Source organism: Cephus cinctus, unplaced genomic scaffold, assembly GCF_000341935.2.
Source record: "Cephus cinctus unplaced genomic scaffold, Ccin1 Ccin1_scaffold0189, whole genome shotgun sequence".
In the NCBI taxonomy this organism is placed as follows: domain Eukaryota; kingdom Metazoa; phylum Arthropoda; class Insecta; order Hymenoptera; family Cephidae; genus Cephus; species Cephus cinctus.
Window position 1 is genome coordinate 43714 of NW_014332911.1, and position 20168 is coordinate 63881.

Consider the following 20168-nt stretch of genomic DNA (forward strand, 5'->3'; position numbering starts at 1 on the left):
TTTCCTTCTATTCTTACATTCTTTCATTCAGCCCAACCTCTCACCATCGAAATTGTCGAAAGACTCATCGGCACGCCTATACTCGAGATATATTTCTCCATTACATATGAAGAAAACGTGCACTGTATCGATACGAAGAATTAGAGTAGATACGAAGAATTTAAAATAATATTGCAGACAGTTATAATAGCTGCTAATTTATATATATCTAGTCAATCGAATAAAATTTGAATACGGATAAGTAACCCGCTATCCAAACCATCCCGGGTAGCGCGCCTGCCCAATGACATTCATCCTGACATCGTGCATGAACGAGACACACTGCATCCCGTATGCACTAGAGTGCGTTACTTGCCTACTTTATGAGGTAACTCCTGCCAACTTCACACGTATCTAACAATTCAGAATTGTCCAGTACATGTTCACAGTCATTGTACTCGGACAAATTATGTCAATTTTCTCATGAGAAAGCTTATGCGAACTCAAAATCTAATTCTATAATCCTAAACGGAAATGTCTCGGCAGAAAGTGGAAAAAAATGGTAGCGCAGGAAAATGCGAATTGAGCGTTTGGTGTCGCGCAATTACAGCTAATTCCGAATGGCCTGACAAGGTAAATATAACCTACCTACTCGTATAGGATGAATCTGTTCTGATTAATTTTTAAAGAAGTTATTAATACGCGGATATTGTTAATACATTCAGGAGGAATTTCTTGACGTGATATACTGGGCACGGCAAGCCATTGGAATAGTTGTTGGTATTGTCTGGGGACTTATACCACTCAAAGGCTTTGTTGCCTTATTGTTGTAAGTTTAATTAACTGAAAGTGTTCTCGTATTTTTAATTACTGTGAATACGATTACAAAAAAAAACGACGTCTTTCAGATTTGTTTTAGTCAATGCAGGAACTACTTATGTGTACTTCAGCAATTTTCAGCAAGTTGATGAGGAGGAATATGGCGGTGCATGGGAGCTCACAAAAGAAGGTTTTATGACCTCATTTGCTGGTTTTTTGGTGAGAAACAATTTGCAATATTATTCGCCAGTTGAATAATACATTTTTTGCATTAAAAATTTAATTCAAATATTACTGTCACAGGTAACTTGGATAATAATATATTCAGGATTGCACTTTGATTGAATATAGACAACGAGAAGAACTGTTGCATAGTGCAGACTGTCAGAGGAACTAGCAATAATACATTTGTCTTTTTCTTGCGATGAGCCAATCGGAATATCAGTTATTTCTGCAATGGTATTTACTGCAGTCAAATTTATAATTGTATAAAGCATAATGGGAAATGTCTTTGAGACATCTGTGTAAGACCATCTATAGGCAAGTTAACTCTGCCAAATGTCTATTGACTCGTACAAAATATTCTGTATCTTTTCATTCAACAAAATTTAATGTACCTCAGAGGAATATATTAAGAATGTTCAATGTTTTAAAGAATTTATTCGAAATGTGACCATTGAACATATAAGGTAACAATTGCTATCGAATGTAAAATTTTCGAGTGCGGAATACACGATCTTTCGAATTTCTTACAGAACATATTTTAAGACCATTCATCCGATCATGAGGCGCTTCCGTCCACGCGCTTGCACTTCCTTATACTTGTTAATAACTTCTTGCTTGTCCTTCTGCTTGCAATATTTTCGATACGTCGATAAAATCACTGAAAACAATCCTGAAACTTCGGAGTGTGCACTCAACAAAGACCGCTCCAACACATACAGATCGACAGCTTTATCTTCGACAGTAGATTCTGTTCGTGCCAAGCCAAAGTCTATCAGCAGAAGATCAACTAATAGAAGTAATTACGAATTTGGATTACAAACAAGATTAATTACAGATTTTGAACGTATTACGAATTTGTTATTGATCGTATCATCTTACCAACGTTTACATTTGTAGATGCATTTTTCGTAAGAATATTCGACGTGGTTAAGTCACCGTGAATAATATTTTTGGAATGCAATTTCGCTACCAACAAGCCAACAGCTTCACCCACGAGATTCACCAAATGGCCGATGTTCTGCTTCTCAGAAATATTTTCGTCTATGAACGCTTTGAGACTCGTTGAATTTTTTATATATTCCATGAAGATGCAGCGACGGTCAAAATCAATGAGATATAGTGTGGGTGTGGGTACTCCTTTAGAAAGAAAAAAAAATGACGCAAGTTTTATGATTTATACGAGTCTAGAAACTTCCAAGACATTCCATTTACCTGCAGCTTTGGCGCGTACGATGGCACGCGCTTCGTTCTTTATTCGATCCTTGGTTAGCTGCACATCTAAATGAGGATGTCTATATTTCTTAAGGAATCTCTCCTTTACCAGAGTCGATCTTCCTAGATACGTTCCTCTGTAGAGACGAGCCTCGGCTCCTTGCGCGAGCAGTTCAAACCCGTGCATCTTTGTTGGCTTTCTTTTACCAGTAGGATGTGATTTATTTGTTTCAGATGTTCGCATTCGAGAGATTCACTGGAAGGGTGAGTTACACAGGTGAGTTAACATGTAATGGCAAAAGCGCACCCCTTTGCTATCTCATAATTCTACTTAAGGACCACACATATTATTTCTCATAAAACAACGAAACATCGCCTTATTCGAAAAGCCATATCGGTGTCCAACGGATTTCGATGGTATCCTTCCTAATGTAGATACATATTTCCCTCGTCGAAATTCAACTCTATAAAGCAGTACAACGTGAAAATCAATGAAACGGAGTAATGAAAAATATGAGGAATATGCCATTGAAGCGAGGACACGTCAAACGTGCGGACGAGGTGCGCAAGCCGCTGGTTAGAAATTTTTTGGTGCGAAGCATGAGAAAAATCATAACATTGAGAAAATCTTACTGCGCAAGTATTATTTGTCAAAAACATGGATTCCGGAATATTTAAAAGACAAGCTATCGAGAGTGAATAGGGCCAAAGGCAACGATTAGGCGTAGAAATGAAAGGTGCAGCGGGTAAAGGAGGAAAGAACGGAAAGCCGAGAATAAGAGATGAGAGTAGGGTCACTAGCGCTAGCGAGGCGAAGCGAGCCGAGGGCAAAATGCGAATCGATCGTTACACTGAGCGTCCTGCGCGCTAATCGCTATCCCAGCGCTAGTATTCGCCCGTACTTCGCTGCCATCGGTTTGCGTTGCTCGTTGACGGTCCCCGTGTCGCTTGCACGTTACACGAAATCACGAGAGTCCGGAAACGTCCCGATATAATTTCTCCTCGGCGTGAATAAGAAAAGCAATGAGGGACGAGGTGAAGATGGACGCGAATCGCCTGATAGCAGAAGTCTATAAGAGACCAGCGCTCTGGAACCAGAGACACATCTCTTATCACAATCGCGAGGTGACCAACCGCGTCTGGATGGAGATTGCTGCTATTTTCAAGCTTCCTAGTGCGTCGCTAATAACCTTCATTAGTAGTATACGAACACGAATCAATCTGACAACGAGTCGCTAGCCGAGGACATGCTTGTTGGCATTACTTCACCACGATACGAGCGCTGCGTATTAGTCGGGGTACTAGTTGAGCGCGAATACTGGCGACCACTCCATACGCTACCTTTAATATTCATCAGTCTCTCTCCTCTGCCATTCCCCTTCGTTCTCCTATAACTATTTATCTTCTTCATAGCTGCTTCTTTACCCACCCGCCAGCGTTAATACGTTCGGTTTACGATAGAGCCATTTCACAAGCAAATATATATACCTTCTTTTGATTTTTCCATCGCAACGGAATGCTATCGAAGCGAAGGAAAGAAATTCACCTTGCGAGTATACAAAAAAAAATATGTAAAACTTTAACACGTTATGGATTCTCTCAACCCAGTGTGAGCGAAGGGATTTCTCACGAAAGATCGCGCATTGTTTAGCTATGTACTCTCCTTCCTTTCGCTGAACCCAAGATATTGCCATAGTCCTATGTTTTATATGTTTTGCCTTGGGAAGTAATATTCGGTGATGCATCGCATTAGCAGCAGCAGCAACAGTAACAGCAGAAATAATAGCAGGAACAGCAACCGTACTATCCATGATTAATTTCATACGCCACGGCTAGAATAACAGTGCATATGTTTCCACCATGCAGGGTTGAAATAGAGTTAACCAATCAAGTTAGCTTATTCCACTCAAATCTCGTTTTTAATTGGTTAACTCTATTTCAACCCTACACGGTAGAAACATATGCATTGTCCTCGATATTAGCGCTAACAAACGTCACCCGTGGATGTCTCATGATCGTATTCGCATGCGAATATATTGCGTTTCTAACCTCAACATACCACCATTTACCTGATCTTATTTTCCCTCGCAAATGGCCATTATCGTACTTAAATGATAGTTTCGGCGAACGGTGTTGGCGTGTCACTGATCTTTTTCAATTTTCAAGTTAAGTTTAACGATTTTTCCAGCAAAAAACATGTGTTTTAATAGCGTCGATACGATGCTTGATAACCATGACCTCCTGTGGCGCCCTCTTCTGTTTTACGAAATGATACTAAATTTGAAATACATTCTTATTCTTTTTTTTATATACATAGGCAATTGTAGGGTATATACGATGCCGATATACATATAGATACTGAAGCGACAGAATATGCTGACTTTAAGAAAGGAATGCGACAGCCGTATGTACACACATGCGCAGATACATTCACATGGATGCATACGTGCTTAAGTGTGTTGGTGTTAAGCGAAAGAATCTATGAGAACGGAAACATCTCGAACGCTTTAAGACTTATCAAATAGTGATGCTGTTCTTGATAGATATATGTATGCACGTTGTATGGCTCGGATATAAAGGGTGTGTTCCGAAATGTACTGCCAGTACTGTAACCAACGCTGTGTCCTCATTTATCCACACGCATCTAAGAGAGATGTAATTACTTTTACAGTACTGTCAGTAAATTTCGGAATACTGTGAAAGTCTTTGTACGTTCTGTATGACTACATTCGGTCGTCAGTTTTTTCAACGATTCCTTGAAATTGAAAAGTCCTCTTGATAACTTATCGTCTTTTGCTCGACAACACTTTTCTTTCATTCATACAATTGGGGGGTAAGTTATTGTAGTGTTCATTTTGCCTTTAATTTTCAGAACCTGTTCTAAAGGCAAAATGGAAAGGCCTGAGAGATACGTTTCGCGCTGAGCTGAAGAAAGAGCAAGTTTATCGTAAGAGTAAGTTTCACAGAAATCGACCAGTATGGATACATTTCAAAAGTCTGCAATTCCTGAAGGAGCAAATGCTGCCCCGTCCACCTATCTGGGAAAGAAATGCTCACGATAACGATCGGGCAAGCGGAAGCGAAAGCGACACTCCGCGTCACCAGAAAGGCAATGTTGGCAGGACGTTGTCGGCTTCCTCGGCCCTCGTGGAGAGCGATACACTGGCTGAGCACATACTCGCCCTGAATGGTGACAATGCTCTGAAAATAGAATCGATTAGTCATCAAATAGATGTAAAGCAAGAGCCTGAGGATAATTTCGAGAACCTCGAGTTCCAAAGCGTAGCTGAGAATCTGACGGACAACGAGATGATGCTACAAAACATATCGCCAGAGCAAGTGTTGATGGGCGATGGCGACTCCAGCATAGGACTGACGGTCGACCCTCTGGAAGGAGGCCGCTTCGACGACAATTACTACTTCCTCATGAGCCTTTTACCTCACATAAAGACATTACCGGCTGACAGAAGGATGCTCCTAAGGATGCAAATGCAAGAGTTAGTCTATAAGGAGGTGTACAAGAAAAGTAGTTCGGATATTGCGTCCACCTCGTGAGAAAAGAAGACTTCTGAATAATGAATGCGGATTACAAACTGTGAATTATTCTCTTTTGAGAATACGTAAGGTGTGTTAATGATCGCTTATTTTAAGTACATATTTTACTACTGTATACTACCGTAACTATATTATGATAGGAGGGGCGCATTTCACATTGAAATCTTGCGTCGTTCCAATTGTAAGATCGTGTAGCAAGTTGTACCTTTTTTCAATGTTAAATAAACGATAATATGTGTAAATGTAACATCTGCACGTGTGCATTCCGATGCAACCGTCTTATCAAACCGTACATCCAGAAATTACAAAGATTCCGGGCAATCTTGCCTGCAATCGACGCCGTTTGAGCGACACTGTCCCTTGCTCGTACCTGCAGCCATTCTGCAGCGCTCCTTTCCAACGTGTTCTGTATGGTTTGTGCTGTGTGCGACGATGCCCCTACACATAAGTATCTATGGATATGCCTTGTCGGACCTTTCCTTGAAGAGCGCGCATGCGTACCTAACGTTACTCTTTTGTGGCCGTTACTTCGCTTTCGCGTTGCTCTTGCGGCCAACTCGCCTTTTGCTTAGTTTGCTGTATTTACCTTGATTCGACGCCACGCCGTGGACTCACTCTCTACGAACGATTGAACGGGAACACTTTTTTTTTCGAGTCTGTGAGCGTTTAAGAGTATCTCAGTTTTTAAATCCTTTTCGCCTGAAATTTCATCGCTCGCCTACCTGTCCCCGTCTTTGCTGTGGTTCTCGCAGGTGTCGTTCTTTTGACAGATCGTCTCGGTGCTGCACTACGGTTCTTTTCAATTGCTTTGCTTGAGAATCTATAGTAAGGGGATAGTTTCACTCCGTGACTCTACGTAACTACGCCCCATTTAGGCAAATTCATGAACAATATAAAATTCTTCTTGACAACTGCGAGTCTCAAAGAATTATTTACCGATGGTCAACTAGGTAAGTGATGATGACGCTCTCTCTTTCCTCTGATTCCCGTACTTTTTTTATTATTAAATCTTACTTATTCAACGGGCCTCGAGTAGCGGAAGACTATTTCATTACGAATCGAGCAGGCTACAGTAGTACATCGCATTCCGAGCGTGTGACAGCTGTCGAGTGTATGACAAGCATCATCTACCGTACACTCTTATATTTTTCTAAGTAATCTTTTTAAAACTTGAATTTAAAGAATTTGCTGCGGGACGGGCTTCGCCTCGTTTTCGATTTTTAACGAGTGCATTCTTGCCTGCGTGTCTTTACGACTATTTAAAGTGACAGACCTTGGCCACTCTCCAGCCGTCTCTTGTTTATCACGAAAAATTAATTATTCAGTTCTCACAGAGAATCTTTGAAATCACCGAAATCTTTTCTTGTGGCTTTTCACATATGTACGTATCGTGGCACACTTGAGTTACGCCGATATATTTGTGCAAATAATATTTAGACGTCATTCTGGTTTGAAGCGGCTACTGGATACATCTATTCTTGACTTTTTTTTTGATCGAATCATTCATTCTGTCTCTCAGTAGGCTGGTATTCTTCTTGCTTTCTAGTTATCATATATAATCTCTAGGTAGAGAGAGAGAGAGAGAGCTTACACCATCAAAGGACTTTTGGGCTAATCGAACAACATCCATATAAGCACATACCCCTAGAAAGGATGGTAAGCTCCCGATCACCAGCTGTAACAGTCTCTCATACAACTGTATCTACATCTGCTGCTGTATCTAACAATAGTGTTGTACCGGACATCAATACCACCAGTGATGCAAATGGTGATCTAACTTCTAACGGAGATGATAATCAAAATGATGGTATAAACCTAGGAAGGGTGGCAGGAGAATGGAATCAGAGTGGACCTTCTTCGCTCTCCATGTCTGTGGATGTACATGGTTCAGTTACCTCAAATCTTGCTGAGACTGGATCTTATACAGATACACTTGGACAAGAGCATAATAATATCATTAAAGTTGGTAACGAGGAGGAAGAAAGTTACGAAGGATTTGGCTACGTTCAGGTTGATGGTGATGGTGAAGAGGACACAGAATCACCAGGAGGCAGTAGCTCCGCACCATCTCCAACAGGACCAAATCCTCTACGGTAATTTTAAGAAGATCTACTTTTCATAATAGTCTACCTTGCAGATCTCTAAAAAGACGATATTTTTTTATAATTCCTTTTTTGTTTTTGTTTGCTCTTTATGCAGTAACGCCAGAAGTCCGACTTCTACATTCGGTAAACATTCTTGGCTCAGAAGTTCATTAAGGCGAACACCTCCATGGTAAGATTTTCTTTGGAAAACTATAACCTGATTCTTCATCTACCTTGTCGCGACTTTTATACATTAATTTTTCAGTTCTGTCAATATATAATTCTCTGTCGGCGTCAAAGCGTCAATATCATTTGTATTAATAAACAGCTTGAGTCTCGCTTTACTAATCCACATAGAGTACAACGATATAAAAATGCGTGACTAATATGGCACAGCAGTTTAATTTTATGCTCGTATGATTTCTTTGCAGCACCGGAAAAAAGAGGCTTAGTTCTAATGCCTTAGCAAGGTAAGATTATATTTCCTATTATCAACTATTTGGAATTCGAATTCGGAATTCCTTTTTTTTTTACAATCGAAATGTGGTAGAATCAATGCGTAATTTTGCCAATATTCGTTCGCTGTATTACTATTTTTTTTCTCTCTGTATTTCCTACTGGTCATCTAGCCAGCTCTACCGTAGTAGCAGTTTCAACAGTTCCGGGAGAGGTTCGACGTGCGACACCACCGACGATATGTATAGTGATGTCTCTCTCGAAGACGACGTTCTCGATCTCAATCACAGGGTGAGCTAAGTTTTCTTGTCTCTTAGTTAACTTTAAAACTAGTACTGTGTACTGCGAGAAACATTGGGGTATAATAATCGAAAGGCCATAGAGAGAATTTCACTGCACGATCATTGGAACAGCCGTGGAGCGATAGATCGAACGGATGTGTCGGAAAATGAGACAGGCATTGAATTATTTCAATCCTTTAATCATGAGAATTGTGCAAAATACGACGCTATCAACTAAAGAATTAGTTATTCTAATGCGTCGATAAGATCATTTTCGCCTGCATAGCGTGCCACTCTTATTCTAATACACGAGCGAAACAACAGATACATCTCTGAAACCATGAATGAACATCCGAGTTGGCACGGAAGATTGCCAGATAAAATTAGTTGGCAATGTCGGATGATGCTGTCAGTCGTTGAACAGTATTGACAGAAAATTTCTCAGTAACCTGTTGAATTTGTAAAATGCAACGTTGATAAGAAATCTTTATAAATCTTCTTCACCAAATTAATCGCGTATTCAGTTCCGAAAGAGTTTTTCGCGAAACATCAGGCTGGCCGGCGAGGCTTCGAATGGTTAAAACTCTTAGCCGATGTGTTCAAATACTCATAATTTTCCATCGACGTCTCGTTCACCAGCATCATCCAGACGAACTCCAGATTCCCGGAATCCTCTTCCATGTTCAATTTGCACGACTCCCTATCACCATAGATGTTCGCCGTGCGATCATTGCGGTCCATACTCATCACTATGTCCAGATGGGTTTTATCAGTTCGAATCGAACGTGCAGAAAGGGCGTTCGATGGCCTGGTGGACGATCCTTCTGGCTATCCTGTTCCTGTTGAGCCTGGCGAGTTACTATTACTATCGGCTCTTCGTTGCTCAACCCGCCACGCCGAGGAATAACAGCAGGTCGCGTTACACGCCTCATCGCCAGGGGCAGGTAATCTTTATACCGGATGAAAGAAAGGAAAGAAGCGAAGGGAAGCATGAATTGCCAGTTACTAGTCCATCTGTCTTGATCGCAGAAACCGATGAGCAAAGTTAGAAGCAAGAGAGATGCGATTCAGAATTGCCCTGCAGAATTTCTACGGTGCACTGACTACACTATTGCCGACGTCGCTGAGCCTTGGGAACAGACGGATAGTACACACGTGTACTCGAAAAAATGTTGCGAAGAGAATAATTTCGAAAATTCGAACGCGTTCTGTGAAGAATTATCAGACAAGCGAGTTTCCATCGGTACGACTATGAGCATCATCGGGAACAGTAGTTGATCGCAATATATGTAAATGTTATATGGAAAGGCCAATTGATGAGTCATTTGGTTCTGTTGCTAATATTCAGTTAAATAAAGGCAGGAGAGAGGAACGAGGATCGAGAAAAGTACTAAGGATAACACGCCGCTTTGTTTCTTCACTTTCGTCATCACTTCTGTATATTATGGAAATTTCATTTTTCAATGGAACAATTGACAGACCATCCATCCATACACATGTCCGTACATCTAATGTTTCGGTATATAGTACGAGTATACTATAGTATTTCCGGATCGGCTAAAACGGCTAAATTAGCTAAATCGGCTGAGTTTGTCTCGTGCGATATCAATCTTTTTCAGCTTCATGGACTTGTGATGTGTACCATGTGTGAGATGGTCCGATTGGAATTTCCGTATTTTCGCTCGTTAGCCAATTAACCTTTATTAATATAGAGAATATTGTTATTAAAAATTTGTTCGAATCCCGTGTCCCTAACTTGCATTCTCGTTGAATAAGCTGGATCTGTATAGAAAATTTGTGAAAATTAAAAAGACCCGAAAATGTTTAACGATGCTCTGCGAGGTGCTTTCCGCGATAAGCGAATAATACGAGGACAATTCTTGCCTAATATCGTAAGATTGTCGAATGGTTTCCTCAAAGACAGGTACACGTCATTCGTTCCTATAAGGAAGTCTGATTATGAGTTGTCCTCTCGAAATCGTGTGTTTCTATAAATAACGTTCACGAATCATTGGGTCACGAGGCCGGGAGAAAAAAAGAAAGCAACCAAGCAAAGTTCAGTTGCGAGAGCACAGCCACCCGCTACAGGAGCTACGAGTCTGTGCCGTTGAAATTCCTCCAACGACCACTCTTCTCTTTCTTTTTTGATGCTGCTGCTGCAAATGTCTTTTCGGACAGTTGTGACCATTGTGTTTTGGCTGCCTGTGCAGGTTCAAGGAATTGACACCAGTGTTACCACCGTGTGAGGAAAATGGAGAGACTCCACGGGTGCTGGTTGCTCTCGGCTCTACCTCTTTACTATCCGTACAAATATTAATGACTTTCGCTCTCAGATCTGTGCATAGTATGCCGTGGCCTGTGTGCCTCCATTGATACGACTGATATGACTTATACGTATACACTATACATATATGCATACAGATGTATGAACACGTGGGCGGTTGTAAGGAATAATTTCACAAAACCTCGACGATACGCATGAAATTGGACATTACCAGATGGATTTGTTCGTTTCACTGACTTTTTTTTTAAATGAAAATCCGAGTTTCAAGCGCAACCGTTTGAGTTCTGCCGACTTGGCCATTTTTAAAAAATAATTAACGAGCTTGTAGACTCGTAGCCAAACGAACAAAACAGAAACTCGAAACATAAGAAACGAACGGAAATGAGCTGTTGGTCATTAAAGAAAAAAAAAAAAAGTTAGCACGTAACCCTATGTAAATTTCAAAGTTTTATCGCCGAGTTTTAAGTCAATAAGAATTGAAAAAAGTTATGAATTTATCGAATTAGAGTAATGGCATGTTTGAGGGAACAGTCGCTTGGCTTCCTTTCCTGGGGTGGCTGGGGCTTCCTTAGTTTTCTAATCCTAATAGGAGAGATTAGTTATCTGGGCTACGCTCTATGGAAGGACAGGACAACCCGCACTGGATAGTCCCTTGTGGCTGTATTCAGCAGAAGAAATACATAAGGAATCCAATCGAATAGCCACGTTACGGTTTGGATTAGCTCTACGTATTAGAAATGTTAGAATTTTATAAATTAGAAAAGAGAAAGAATTGCAAGTTGATGAGAAGCGCCTTAATACGTTATTTCGGTGTATTATTAGCTATGGCAAATCCCTAACGTGTCTCTCTCTTCTCCGTACTTGGCTCCGATCGAATGGCTGGCTGATCGTCAAGCTACTGGGTACAGTGTATAGTAGAGCATAAATAGACCTTTGCTTCTCCTCCCAACTTTGCGGTGCGATCTAGGCTCGAATATACATACACATCGGTGATTCAAAGCCGCGGACAAAAAGGCGAACTACGCCACGTCTCTGGTATGTCGTGCTTTCGAAAAAGTCCTCTTTAAACGCGTCGAGGAATTCGGCCGTAAGGAATATCTTCAGGGAATTTTGAACATTTACTCGCTTCCCCGTGCGTCCCCGTGCGTCTCCGTGCAGTGTTTCCCCTGACACCGCCAATTCCTAGGACGATGGAGTCTCGGGAATTCAATGCCGACTTTGTGATACGCTACAGAAATTCCGGGATCTATAAAATGTTGTTGCCTGCCTAGTGGGCCGGGAGGGTTATTGACTATCGGGCATATAATGGAGTCAGATTGCAACGAGAAGGACGAAATTCACGATTCTTCGTGTGACAATGACTTTTCTGACTCTCGGTCGAATAATCCTGAGGCTCCTGGAGCTGGGACTGGCGCTGGGACTGGCGCTGGGGCTGGCCTAGAGTATGATCTCTGGGAGGGTCAATTTCAGTTTGTTGGACAAACCCCTGGCGGACGGCCGGCTAGACGCTGGTGTTCAGAACTGCACCAACAAGTAAGGGCCAACCAAGAGGAGTGCGGATATTGGGGCTATTGGTTTCGCGATTCACATAACGTTTCATCATGTTGGTTTCGCCGATGATATCAGGACAGGTTTGCATGAGCCCTAATTTTTGCCGCAGGTCCAAATGATTCAGGAGCAGATGCATGTTTTGGTCGATACGCAGTCCGTTGGTGAGGAAAGATATGCCAGGGCAAAGCAGGAGAATGCGACTCTTCAGGCGAGGATACTTATGTTGGAAGAAGCGGCCAAGGACGCGGAGACAAGAGCAGAGGAAAGACTGCAGGTAATTGTCATTATTATAATTATTATTATTAGACAGTAATAGTATGCTGTTCTTCTGCATTATTTTCTGGCTGTACCGTTTAATCTCGTGCGTTCCACAGGCAGAACAGAGAAGACATAGAGAATGGGCCAGTCGTCTGGAGCGAGAACGACAACTACAATTAGAAAATTATGCGATTAAACTTCAAGCAGTCGAAGTGGAAAGTTCCAGTTTACGAGACGAAGTTGGAAGATTGCGCGAACAAATGGATCGCGCAAGATCAGACAGAATCAGGCTGGAAAACGAGAGGGAGGAGGCCAAGCGAGAAGCTGAATTAGCTCGAGAAGCGGAGAGGCTCGCGTTGTGCCGAGCTAACGAGGCTCACAGTTTGCTGGAAGTCGCCAAAGAAGAATTTGGGGCTAGAGCCGAAGATCAACAGAGACTCGAGGAACTCGAACAGCAGGTGGTGAAGCTTCGTGCGCGAAACAAAAGTGAGATATCAAAATGCGGAAACGTCAAGCAACACCCGTATAAGTCTGTTTCTCATTCATGATAATATTCCAGGCTTGGAAGAGTCGCGAGACGAATTGCAAGCTGCGGCAGCACTGCAGGCGGGTCGTGAACTCCTGATGATGAATCCTTGCGCCAATGACGTGGAAAGGGGACCGAGTCTCGCAGCAGAATTACTAGCTGGAATGGATCAAGATCAGGTAATACTTGGTACAATATAGTTGTTTTCGCAGTTGGCGGGCTTCCATCGTAGCTTTTTCGATATGCCTCTATTCTTATTTAGTTCTCTCTTTTTATGCCCGTGACCCTGATAAATTTCGATAGTTCATTCTCACTGCAACACGTCGCACTCGGACATCATTCGTTTCATTGTTTCTTTGTTCCATATATACAGAGGGACGGGCAGTTAGTAGCTGATCCCGGAGAACCCTGCACCATTTTCGAGGTAATTACGAATCGTAAAGTTCTCCCGTGTAGTTTCGAGTCTGCCTGCCGTTTCACTCAATTTATTTTTCATTTCCTCTCGAGAGCGATTATGCGTCTGCATCTCCATTCGAATCTGTGCATCGTACTTTTGCAAAGTTCTTTGCATTCTGCATTGCGACTAATCATATCGCTTCTGACTAATATCGCTGGTAAAAAATGGATCGTTCGAAGCTTGAGTGGTCGCCAGTCTTCGTTTATCAAGCAGTGTATTCATTCTGTGTATTTATGTATTTGTTGATTTTTCCATCAGCATTAAAATCTGTCACTGTTCGCAATGTATAATACGAAAAAACGTTATTTTTAAAATTTTTTTTCAGATGAGGCAGGCTCTGAAAGAACAACAAGAGGTCAACACTCAACTGCGAGCCTATATCGACGGCATTTTATTAAATATTGTTGAAAATTATCCTGAACTGCTGGAAGTTAAGCAAAGGCGTTAGAACCTCCTCCAAATAAGAGCGAGTGACAGGGAGTCATCGAATTTTACGCGTGGCCCGTCGACGCAGTACTATGTTAATCCTCTATACCGAGATGATCCGATGCGAATCGTTATACATATTTATATAATTTATTTTGTATCTCATCCTTGAGTTGACGATCCATGCTTGAGGAATGTGATATCCGTCCATGCGAGGTTCTAACGGAGAACTCTCAAGCTATTCGGTCACAGCCGCAAAAATGTCAGTCGTCGTTGCTGCAAAATATCATCCACTTGTCATCCCTTTGGCAACTACAGTATAAAGAATATAAAGAGAAGGTAGCAACGCGATATTAACTTATTCCCATGGGAACGGAATCGAAAGCAAGCGGGCATCTTTCGTTCTTTTATATGTATATCAAAATATTTGGTACAGATTTGTAGCAAGGATATACGGACCAGGAACAGCAATACATTGTTGTTTATAAATAATATAGTGAATTTGATGCAATTTATGCATGGCGATGTATGTACGAGAGAGACAGAAGAGAGAGAGGGGGGGGAGAGAATATTGAAAATTAAGGAAATTATTTTGAAGTATTAAGGAATCTCTACAGAGAGATGAATGCGATATTGTCCTTTTTGTTTTCTCAATGCCAGTTAATAAAATCGCAGAAGTTGAGCGAGAATTCTTTGATATTATAGCGCTCAATTGATCGTCAATTACTTATTTACTTAATTACTCGCTCACTTATTCATCTACTTGCCTACACGCCTTGATAAGCTCAGCTATACAAAGTTACCTGAATGGCGTCAAAGGTACAAGGACGATATGTAATAAAAGGTAATACGTATCACGAAATCTGTGATGGGATAAAAATTACCTATTAATATAACGTTTAGTATCTATACTCCTATGGTATTCTGTATCCTAGGACTTTACATTGCAAACTATTAATGTTATCATGATTAAATGGTTATATTTTGATACCAGTTCTTCTTTGATATTTGAAAAAAAAACCTCATCCACACTCCCTATATTCTAAATCCATATCCTATAAATTTACAGCTTAATAACACGTGTCCGTTATCTTATCAGACTATTTATTGCAACATTACCTACATCTAGTATTTTTATGAAGCGTTAAGGCTGTTCTTCAGCTCGTTTAGCTATATATATCGCGTGACGTCACAAACGAGGAAACGTATTTTTCTTTTTTCTCCTTCATTCCTACATGACTTATCAAAATATTTGATAAGCCTGATTCATTATGCGATACGGCTGGCGGCTCTTCTCAATTTTTGTGAAAGTAATATCGTATACTATATCATTAATGCATTTGTCGAATAAATTATCTTGTAACACCTATATTTCCATTGATATTCTTTTGCCCTCTGCGAATATCTCAGAGTACCAATGAGTTTTGTCTCTCTCTTACTCTTCTCCATTCTAACTCCATCATTCTCCTACTCCACCCCCCTTAAGCTATGACACCCCTTTTCGACTATGCTCCATTTTCTCTACCATAATTTCCATTCCATCTCTGCCATATTATTCGTATCCTGACTTCGCTTTTCCTTCAGCAATTCTACCTTCTAAAATAAAATGATTTTTGAATGAAAATATCAAATGAATTTAAAATATCAAAAATAGACCAAGTTCAAAAAAGTAAAGGGATTTTTTGTAAGTGGCCCTATCGCACTTTGATCTGTGCCAGCCTTTTCTATGGACCATTCTGAGTTTCTGCGTTAATGCACAAGTTTTTGATACGGTTAAGGGCAAGGAAGGAACCCCCTGTTACGAGTTGAGGAAGTGATACCCAGCTGTCGCCCGATGCCCTGGGCAAGTGGCCGTGAAGGATCCCCAAAAGTGTTACGTACCGATTCGCTAAGAATCGCTCTCAAGTTGGTTAAAAGGGACGACTCAAGGAAGATGGAAGAGTGCTTTGCTACGATATAGAAAGTTCTCGATCGTGTAGTTCTCGCGTTTCTCTCGCGATATCCAGGAAATTCTGTGGATTTTTCGCGCGTGTTCCTGAGGTGTAGTGCCCACCCGAGTGTTCTCTGGATACGGTTCTCGGCCTTCTCGGATTAGCTGCACCAGCTCCGCTGAGTAGTCCCAATTTATTAATTATATAAGAAAAATATCAAAAATCAAAGTTAGGGCCACGTACAAGAAATTCCCGTTCGCGGATTCTGAAAACACGCGAATTTCACTTTCGGCGGGCTGTATCTCGCAAACGGTTGGATCTATGTCTTTCTCGTTGAAATTTTTAGAGATCTCTCAATGCAGAAACTCAGAATGGTCCATAGAAGAGGCTGGCACAGATCGAATATCCATAGGGCCACGTACAGGGAATATCCGGTCTTCGAAAGTTCACCTTCGGCGGGCTGTATCGCGCAAACGGTTGGATCTAATAGAAGAGGCTGGCACAGATCGAATATCCATAGGGCCACGTACAGGGAATACCCGGTATTCGAAAGTTCACCTTCGGCGGGCTGTATCGCGCAAACGATTGGATCTATGGCTTTCTCGTTGAAATTGTTAAATATCTTTTAGTGCAGAAACTCAGAATGGTCCACAGAAGATGCTGGCACAGATAGAATTACCGTGGGGCCACGTACAGGGAATATCCGTTCTTCGAAATTTCACCTTCGGCGGGCTGTTTCGCGCAAACGGTTGGATCTATGGCTTTCTCGTTGAAATTTTTAGAGATCTCTCAATGCAGAAACTCAGAATGGTCCATAGAAGAGGCTGGCACAGATCGAATATCCATAGGGCCACGTACAGGGAATATCCGGTCTTCGAAAGTTCACCTTCGGCGGGCTGTATCGCGCAAACGGTTGGATCTACTTCTTTCTCGTTGAAATTTTTAAAGATGTCTTCATCCAGAAAGTCATAATGGTCCATAGTAGAATAGGCTGACACAGATCAAATGGCAATAGAGCCACGTTCAAGGAATCTCTGATCTTGATTATAGGCTGTAGGATGTGTTAGGTTATGGAAATTTGTTTCCAGGGTTCATGTTTTTTTCGCGTTTCAGACCATTTGGAGTTGTCTGAGATCATTTCCACGAGACATTTTCGTTCAATTTCGTACATCTTTTACGTAGGTTTCTATCGCTTCCCTATTAGTCCCATTCGAAAGAATATAGTCTCTAGTACATCTCCACTACATTCCGTCGTTTGGACCCTCACCGTTTTTTGTAAATTCAAGATAAGTACATAGCAAATGCAGCGTCTAAACACAATTTTGTTGAGTTTTTCAAAAAAGTATCGTTTGCTAACCTTTCCTATTGATCTCATACGGAAGAGTATAGTCTCTAGTACATCTCCACTCCATTCCATGGTTTGCACCCTCACAACTTTTTTTTTAAATTCGAGGTAAGTACGTGCAGCGTCCAGATTCCATTTTTTTTTAGTTTTTGAAAAAAGTATCGTTTACTAACCTTTCCTGTTAGTCCCATTCGAAAGAATGAATTTTCTAATACAGTAATGGATAATTAAAGTGGAACACTTGAATTTTTGTGTATTTCTGCGAAACTATGACAGATTTCAAAAAACCGAAAATGTCTTTTTTAGAAAATTTCCATTCAGTTCGAATGGTAAAGGTTTTATTCCGATGAGATATAAAATGGCTGAACGGCAAGGGTTGGAGTGACATAGTGGATGGACATTATGGATGAGTTTTTTATTAAACAATTAAAATTTGACAATTAAATTAGCCCAAATTTTAATCGACGTGCTTGAACGTTGAAAACGCTTGACCGTTCCTAATTTTTTCTAAAAATTAGGAAAAATCATCGGTGAACACGACAAAGATCATGTCGCATGGTTTTGAAGTAGGCTACATGCATCCAATGCCTATTTCTTAATGAAAATCATTCTCAAAAGTCTGGATGGACCCGGATCGAAGCTAATCGTATGATGGTTACAAACACCACAATTAAAATTTTTGGTGGTGATTAATTATTGCATGAAATATGAAAAATTGAAAAGAGCGCCAGTATTTGCGACAGGAAACTAAAGAAATAATTTAGGACAGAACGAAAACACTTATTAGGTTTGTCCTTGTTACCTACATTTTCTGCACTCTTGAAAACGGCCAAATTCTTGCTGGTTACTTAAGATGTCTTCCAATAAGAATTTGCATTATTGGAAAAGTGCATAAATTTTATGTAACGAGGAAACAACGAGAAGAAACCTATTGCATATGGACAGCTGCGAACCTTATAAAGACTTAAAGTCTCTTGTCTTATCTTTAGTGTGCAAGGAAAATTTGTATGGACTTTGTATGGAATAAAAATGTATTAAAAACTTTATACAACAGAACTGAAATATGGGTTACCGCTTCAGGTACTATAATCGGGTTGCGACACGTAGGTTACATTTCGCGGGGCCGTCAGTTTACGAACTGAAACGTAAATAAGTACTCTCAAAGTGGAATTGGTTTTCGCGGCCCGATTATAGATTTTTTTTAAACAAATTTGTTAAGTGTAGTACTTAGTTATTCCAAAAAGTGACCGTTTTATACTTTGATGATTCATCTTGCTCCGATCAATTACTATTGTTTATATGAAATTTATGTACAAGCTGCGAACGTGCGGATGGTACATTTTAAAATTTATTTCTTAAGTATTTGTATTACGTCTTCGTCGTGCATTACGTGCTGCAGTCCCACTCTTTGGGGTGAGTACTTGGTGCTGGTTCCCTAGGAATGAAATTAAAATCACTTTCATTGCAATTCAATTTGAATTTTTTTCGCGATTTGTATTCGATGATAGCTTACCCAAACCAGTGCGTATTTAAACTGTGCAGCAAGCGTACGATGAATTCCATGGCACACGTGTTCCACCGTAACTCCTTTTCTCAGAATAAGTCCGTCATCGAAATCGGGCGGTTGTCCTGGTTTCTTTGTGTAAACTCTTATCAGAGATAAGTATTCCCATAACGTTTCCAATAGAAAGTCCAAATTCAGTTTCATGTTGCAACTGCAAAATCGAAGATAAGGGCACAACACGAAGAAAGTGTTTAGCTTGATTTGCCACAAATCGATAGAAATTGTATATTGAGTCACAAACCTAACGACAACGCTGTTCGGTTGTCTGGCGATTCTGTCTACCTCCTCTATTGAGATTTGATCAATTTTATTGTAAACATAAAGGCAAGGGAGGTAGACTCTATTGGCATTAATTACATCGATCAGTTCATCGGGCGTGCAATCCTCGCGAAAGAGTACTTCAGCATTAAAAATTTTATATTCATGTAGAATCAGTTGAACTAATTTCTCGTCAATTCTTGTTAATGGACAAGTTGAGTTGAACGAAAGGCCCCCGCCTTTTTTTATTTTGAAATAAATATTTGGTTTTCTTTTGTTTAATCGTATGCCAACTGACTCCAATTCTTTTTCTAAGAGCTGTCTCTGGACATCCTGTTTAGTCGCATCCAACATCATGAGAACTAGATCTGCCGTTCTTGCTACTGCAATTACTTGTCGGCCTCGTCCTTTACCCTGTGTGTGTTATTAAATAAAAGTATTAAAGAGTTTCAATCTGTATATGTGACATTGGACATACTAACCTGTGAAGCTCCCTCTATTATGCCAGGAAGGTCAAGAAGTTGAATGTTTGCACCCTTATATTCAATGACTCCGGGAATACAAGTGAGGGTAGTGAACTCATAAGATGCAGCTTCGGATTCAGTATGCGTCAAGGTACTGAGCAGTGTTGATTTACCCACAGAAGGGAAGCCGATTAATGCCACACGAGCATCTCCTGATTTTAGGACATCGAAACCTTCACCTTTTTCAGATTTTTTGTTTGGCTCCAAAAGTTGTGAGCGATACTTTGCTAGTTTTGCCTTTAGAAGTCCAAGGTGATATTCCGTAGCTATTAATGTTTATTTACGAGAGTGAGCTAATTAAATGAGTCTTCAACGTTACTACTGTAGTACCTAACCTAGTACAAACCTTTGTTCTTTTGAGTTCTCGCGATCTCTTTCTCAATTTCGGATATTTTTTCGAGAATGCCCATCGCAATACGCTTACAGTTATTAC

At 40.7% G+C, this 20168-nt stretch overlaps 5 protein-coding genes across 22 annotated transcripts; 3 read left to right on the forward strand and 2 right to left on the reverse strand.

The window, feature by feature from the left end:
* The first annotated feature begins 347 nt into the window (after nucleotides 1-347).
* Nucleotides 348-1546, forward strand: LOC107264616 (uncharacterized protein C20orf24 homolog). Its single transcript, XM_015733056.2, has 4 exons — nucleotides 348-612; nucleotides 705-808; nucleotides 888-1017; nucleotides 1102-1546. The coding sequence occupies exons 1-4, from the start codon at nucleotides 514-516 to the stop codon at nucleotides 1141-1143; spliced, it is 375 nt and encodes a 124-aa protein (XP_015588542.1). The 5' UTR covers nucleotides 348-513; the 3' UTR covers nucleotides 1144-1546.
* On the reverse strand, nucleotides 1439-5182 carry LOC107264614 (EKC/KEOPS complex subunit TP53RK). Of its 8 annotated transcripts, none has more exons than XM_015733051.2 (4): nucleotides 4295-5182; nucleotides 2236-2491; nucleotides 1903-2160; nucleotides 1439-1810 (listed from the first exon to the last, which is right to left on the reverse strand). In XM_015733051.2, the coding sequence occupies exons 2-4, from the start codon at nucleotides 2477-2479 to the stop codon at nucleotides 1572-1574; spliced, it is 741 nt and encodes a 246-aa protein (XP_015588537.1). In that variant the 5' UTR covers nucleotides 2480-2491; nucleotides 4295-5182; the 3' UTR covers nucleotides 1439-1571. The 8 variants fall into 8 exon arrangements, with proteins under 8 accessions (XP_015588537.1, XP_024937636.1, XP_015588536.1 ...); XM_025081868.1 differs by having other exon boundaries at nucleotides 4285-5182; XM_015733050.2 differs by having other exon boundaries at nucleotides 4305-5179.
* Nucleotides 2451-6037, forward strand: LOC107264613. 2 transcript variants are annotated; one of them, XM_015733049.2, is made up of 2 exons: nucleotides 2451-2512; nucleotides 5108-6037. In XM_015733049.2, the coding sequence occupies exons 1-2, from the start codon at nucleotides 2470-2472 to the stop codon at nucleotides 5788-5790; spliced, it is 726 nt and encodes a 241-aa protein (XP_015588535.1). In that variant the 5' UTR covers nucleotides 2451-2469; the 3' UTR covers nucleotides 5791-6037. The 2 variants fall into 2 exon arrangements, with proteins under 2 accessions (XP_015588535.1, XP_015588534.1); XM_015733048.1 differs by lacking the exon at nucleotides 2451-2512 and adding an exon at nucleotides 3138-3409.
* Nucleotides 6038-6265: 228 nt separating this feature from the next.
* Nucleotides 6266-15106, forward strand: LOC107264609 (rab11 family-interacting protein 4). Of its 10 annotated transcripts, none has more exons than XM_025081863.1 (11): nucleotides 6276-6740; nucleotides 7337-7446; nucleotides 7521-7883; nucleotides 7990-8064; nucleotides 8306-8344; nucleotides 8504-8621; nucleotides 12556-12720; nucleotides 12821-13190; nucleotides 13264-13409; nucleotides 13604-13654; nucleotides 14013-14329. In XM_025081863.1, exons 3-11 carry the CDS (start codon nucleotides 7657-7659, stop codon nucleotides 14133-14135), a joined length of 1314 nt encoding a protein of 437 aa, XP_024937631.1. In that variant the 5' UTR covers nucleotides 6276-6740; nucleotides 7337-7446; nucleotides 7521-7656; the 3' UTR covers nucleotides 14136-14329. The 10 variants fall into 10 exon arrangements, with proteins under 10 accessions (XP_015588522.1, XP_015588523.1, XP_024937631.1 ...); XM_015733041.2 differs by having other exon boundaries at nucleotides 7357-7446; XM_025081865.1 differs by lacking the exon at nucleotides 6276-6740 and adding an exon at nucleotides 6926-6944 and having other exon boundaries at nucleotides 7357-7446.
* Nucleotides 15107-18402: 3296 nt separating this feature from the next.
* LOC107264691 (developmentally-regulated GTP-binding protein 2) lies at nucleotides 18403-20145 on the reverse strand. Its single transcript, XM_015733222.1, has 5 exons — nucleotides 20082-20145; nucleotides 19694-20001; nucleotides 19195-19625; nucleotides 18903-19104; nucleotides 18403-18824 (listed from the first exon to the last, which is right to left on the reverse strand). The coding sequence occupies exons 1-5, from the start codon at nucleotides 20143-20145 to the stop codon at nucleotides 18738-18740; spliced, it is 1092 nt and encodes a 363-aa protein (XP_015588708.1). The 3' UTR covers nucleotides 18403-18737.
* Between the last annotated feature and the right edge of the window lie 23 nt (nucleotides 20146-20168).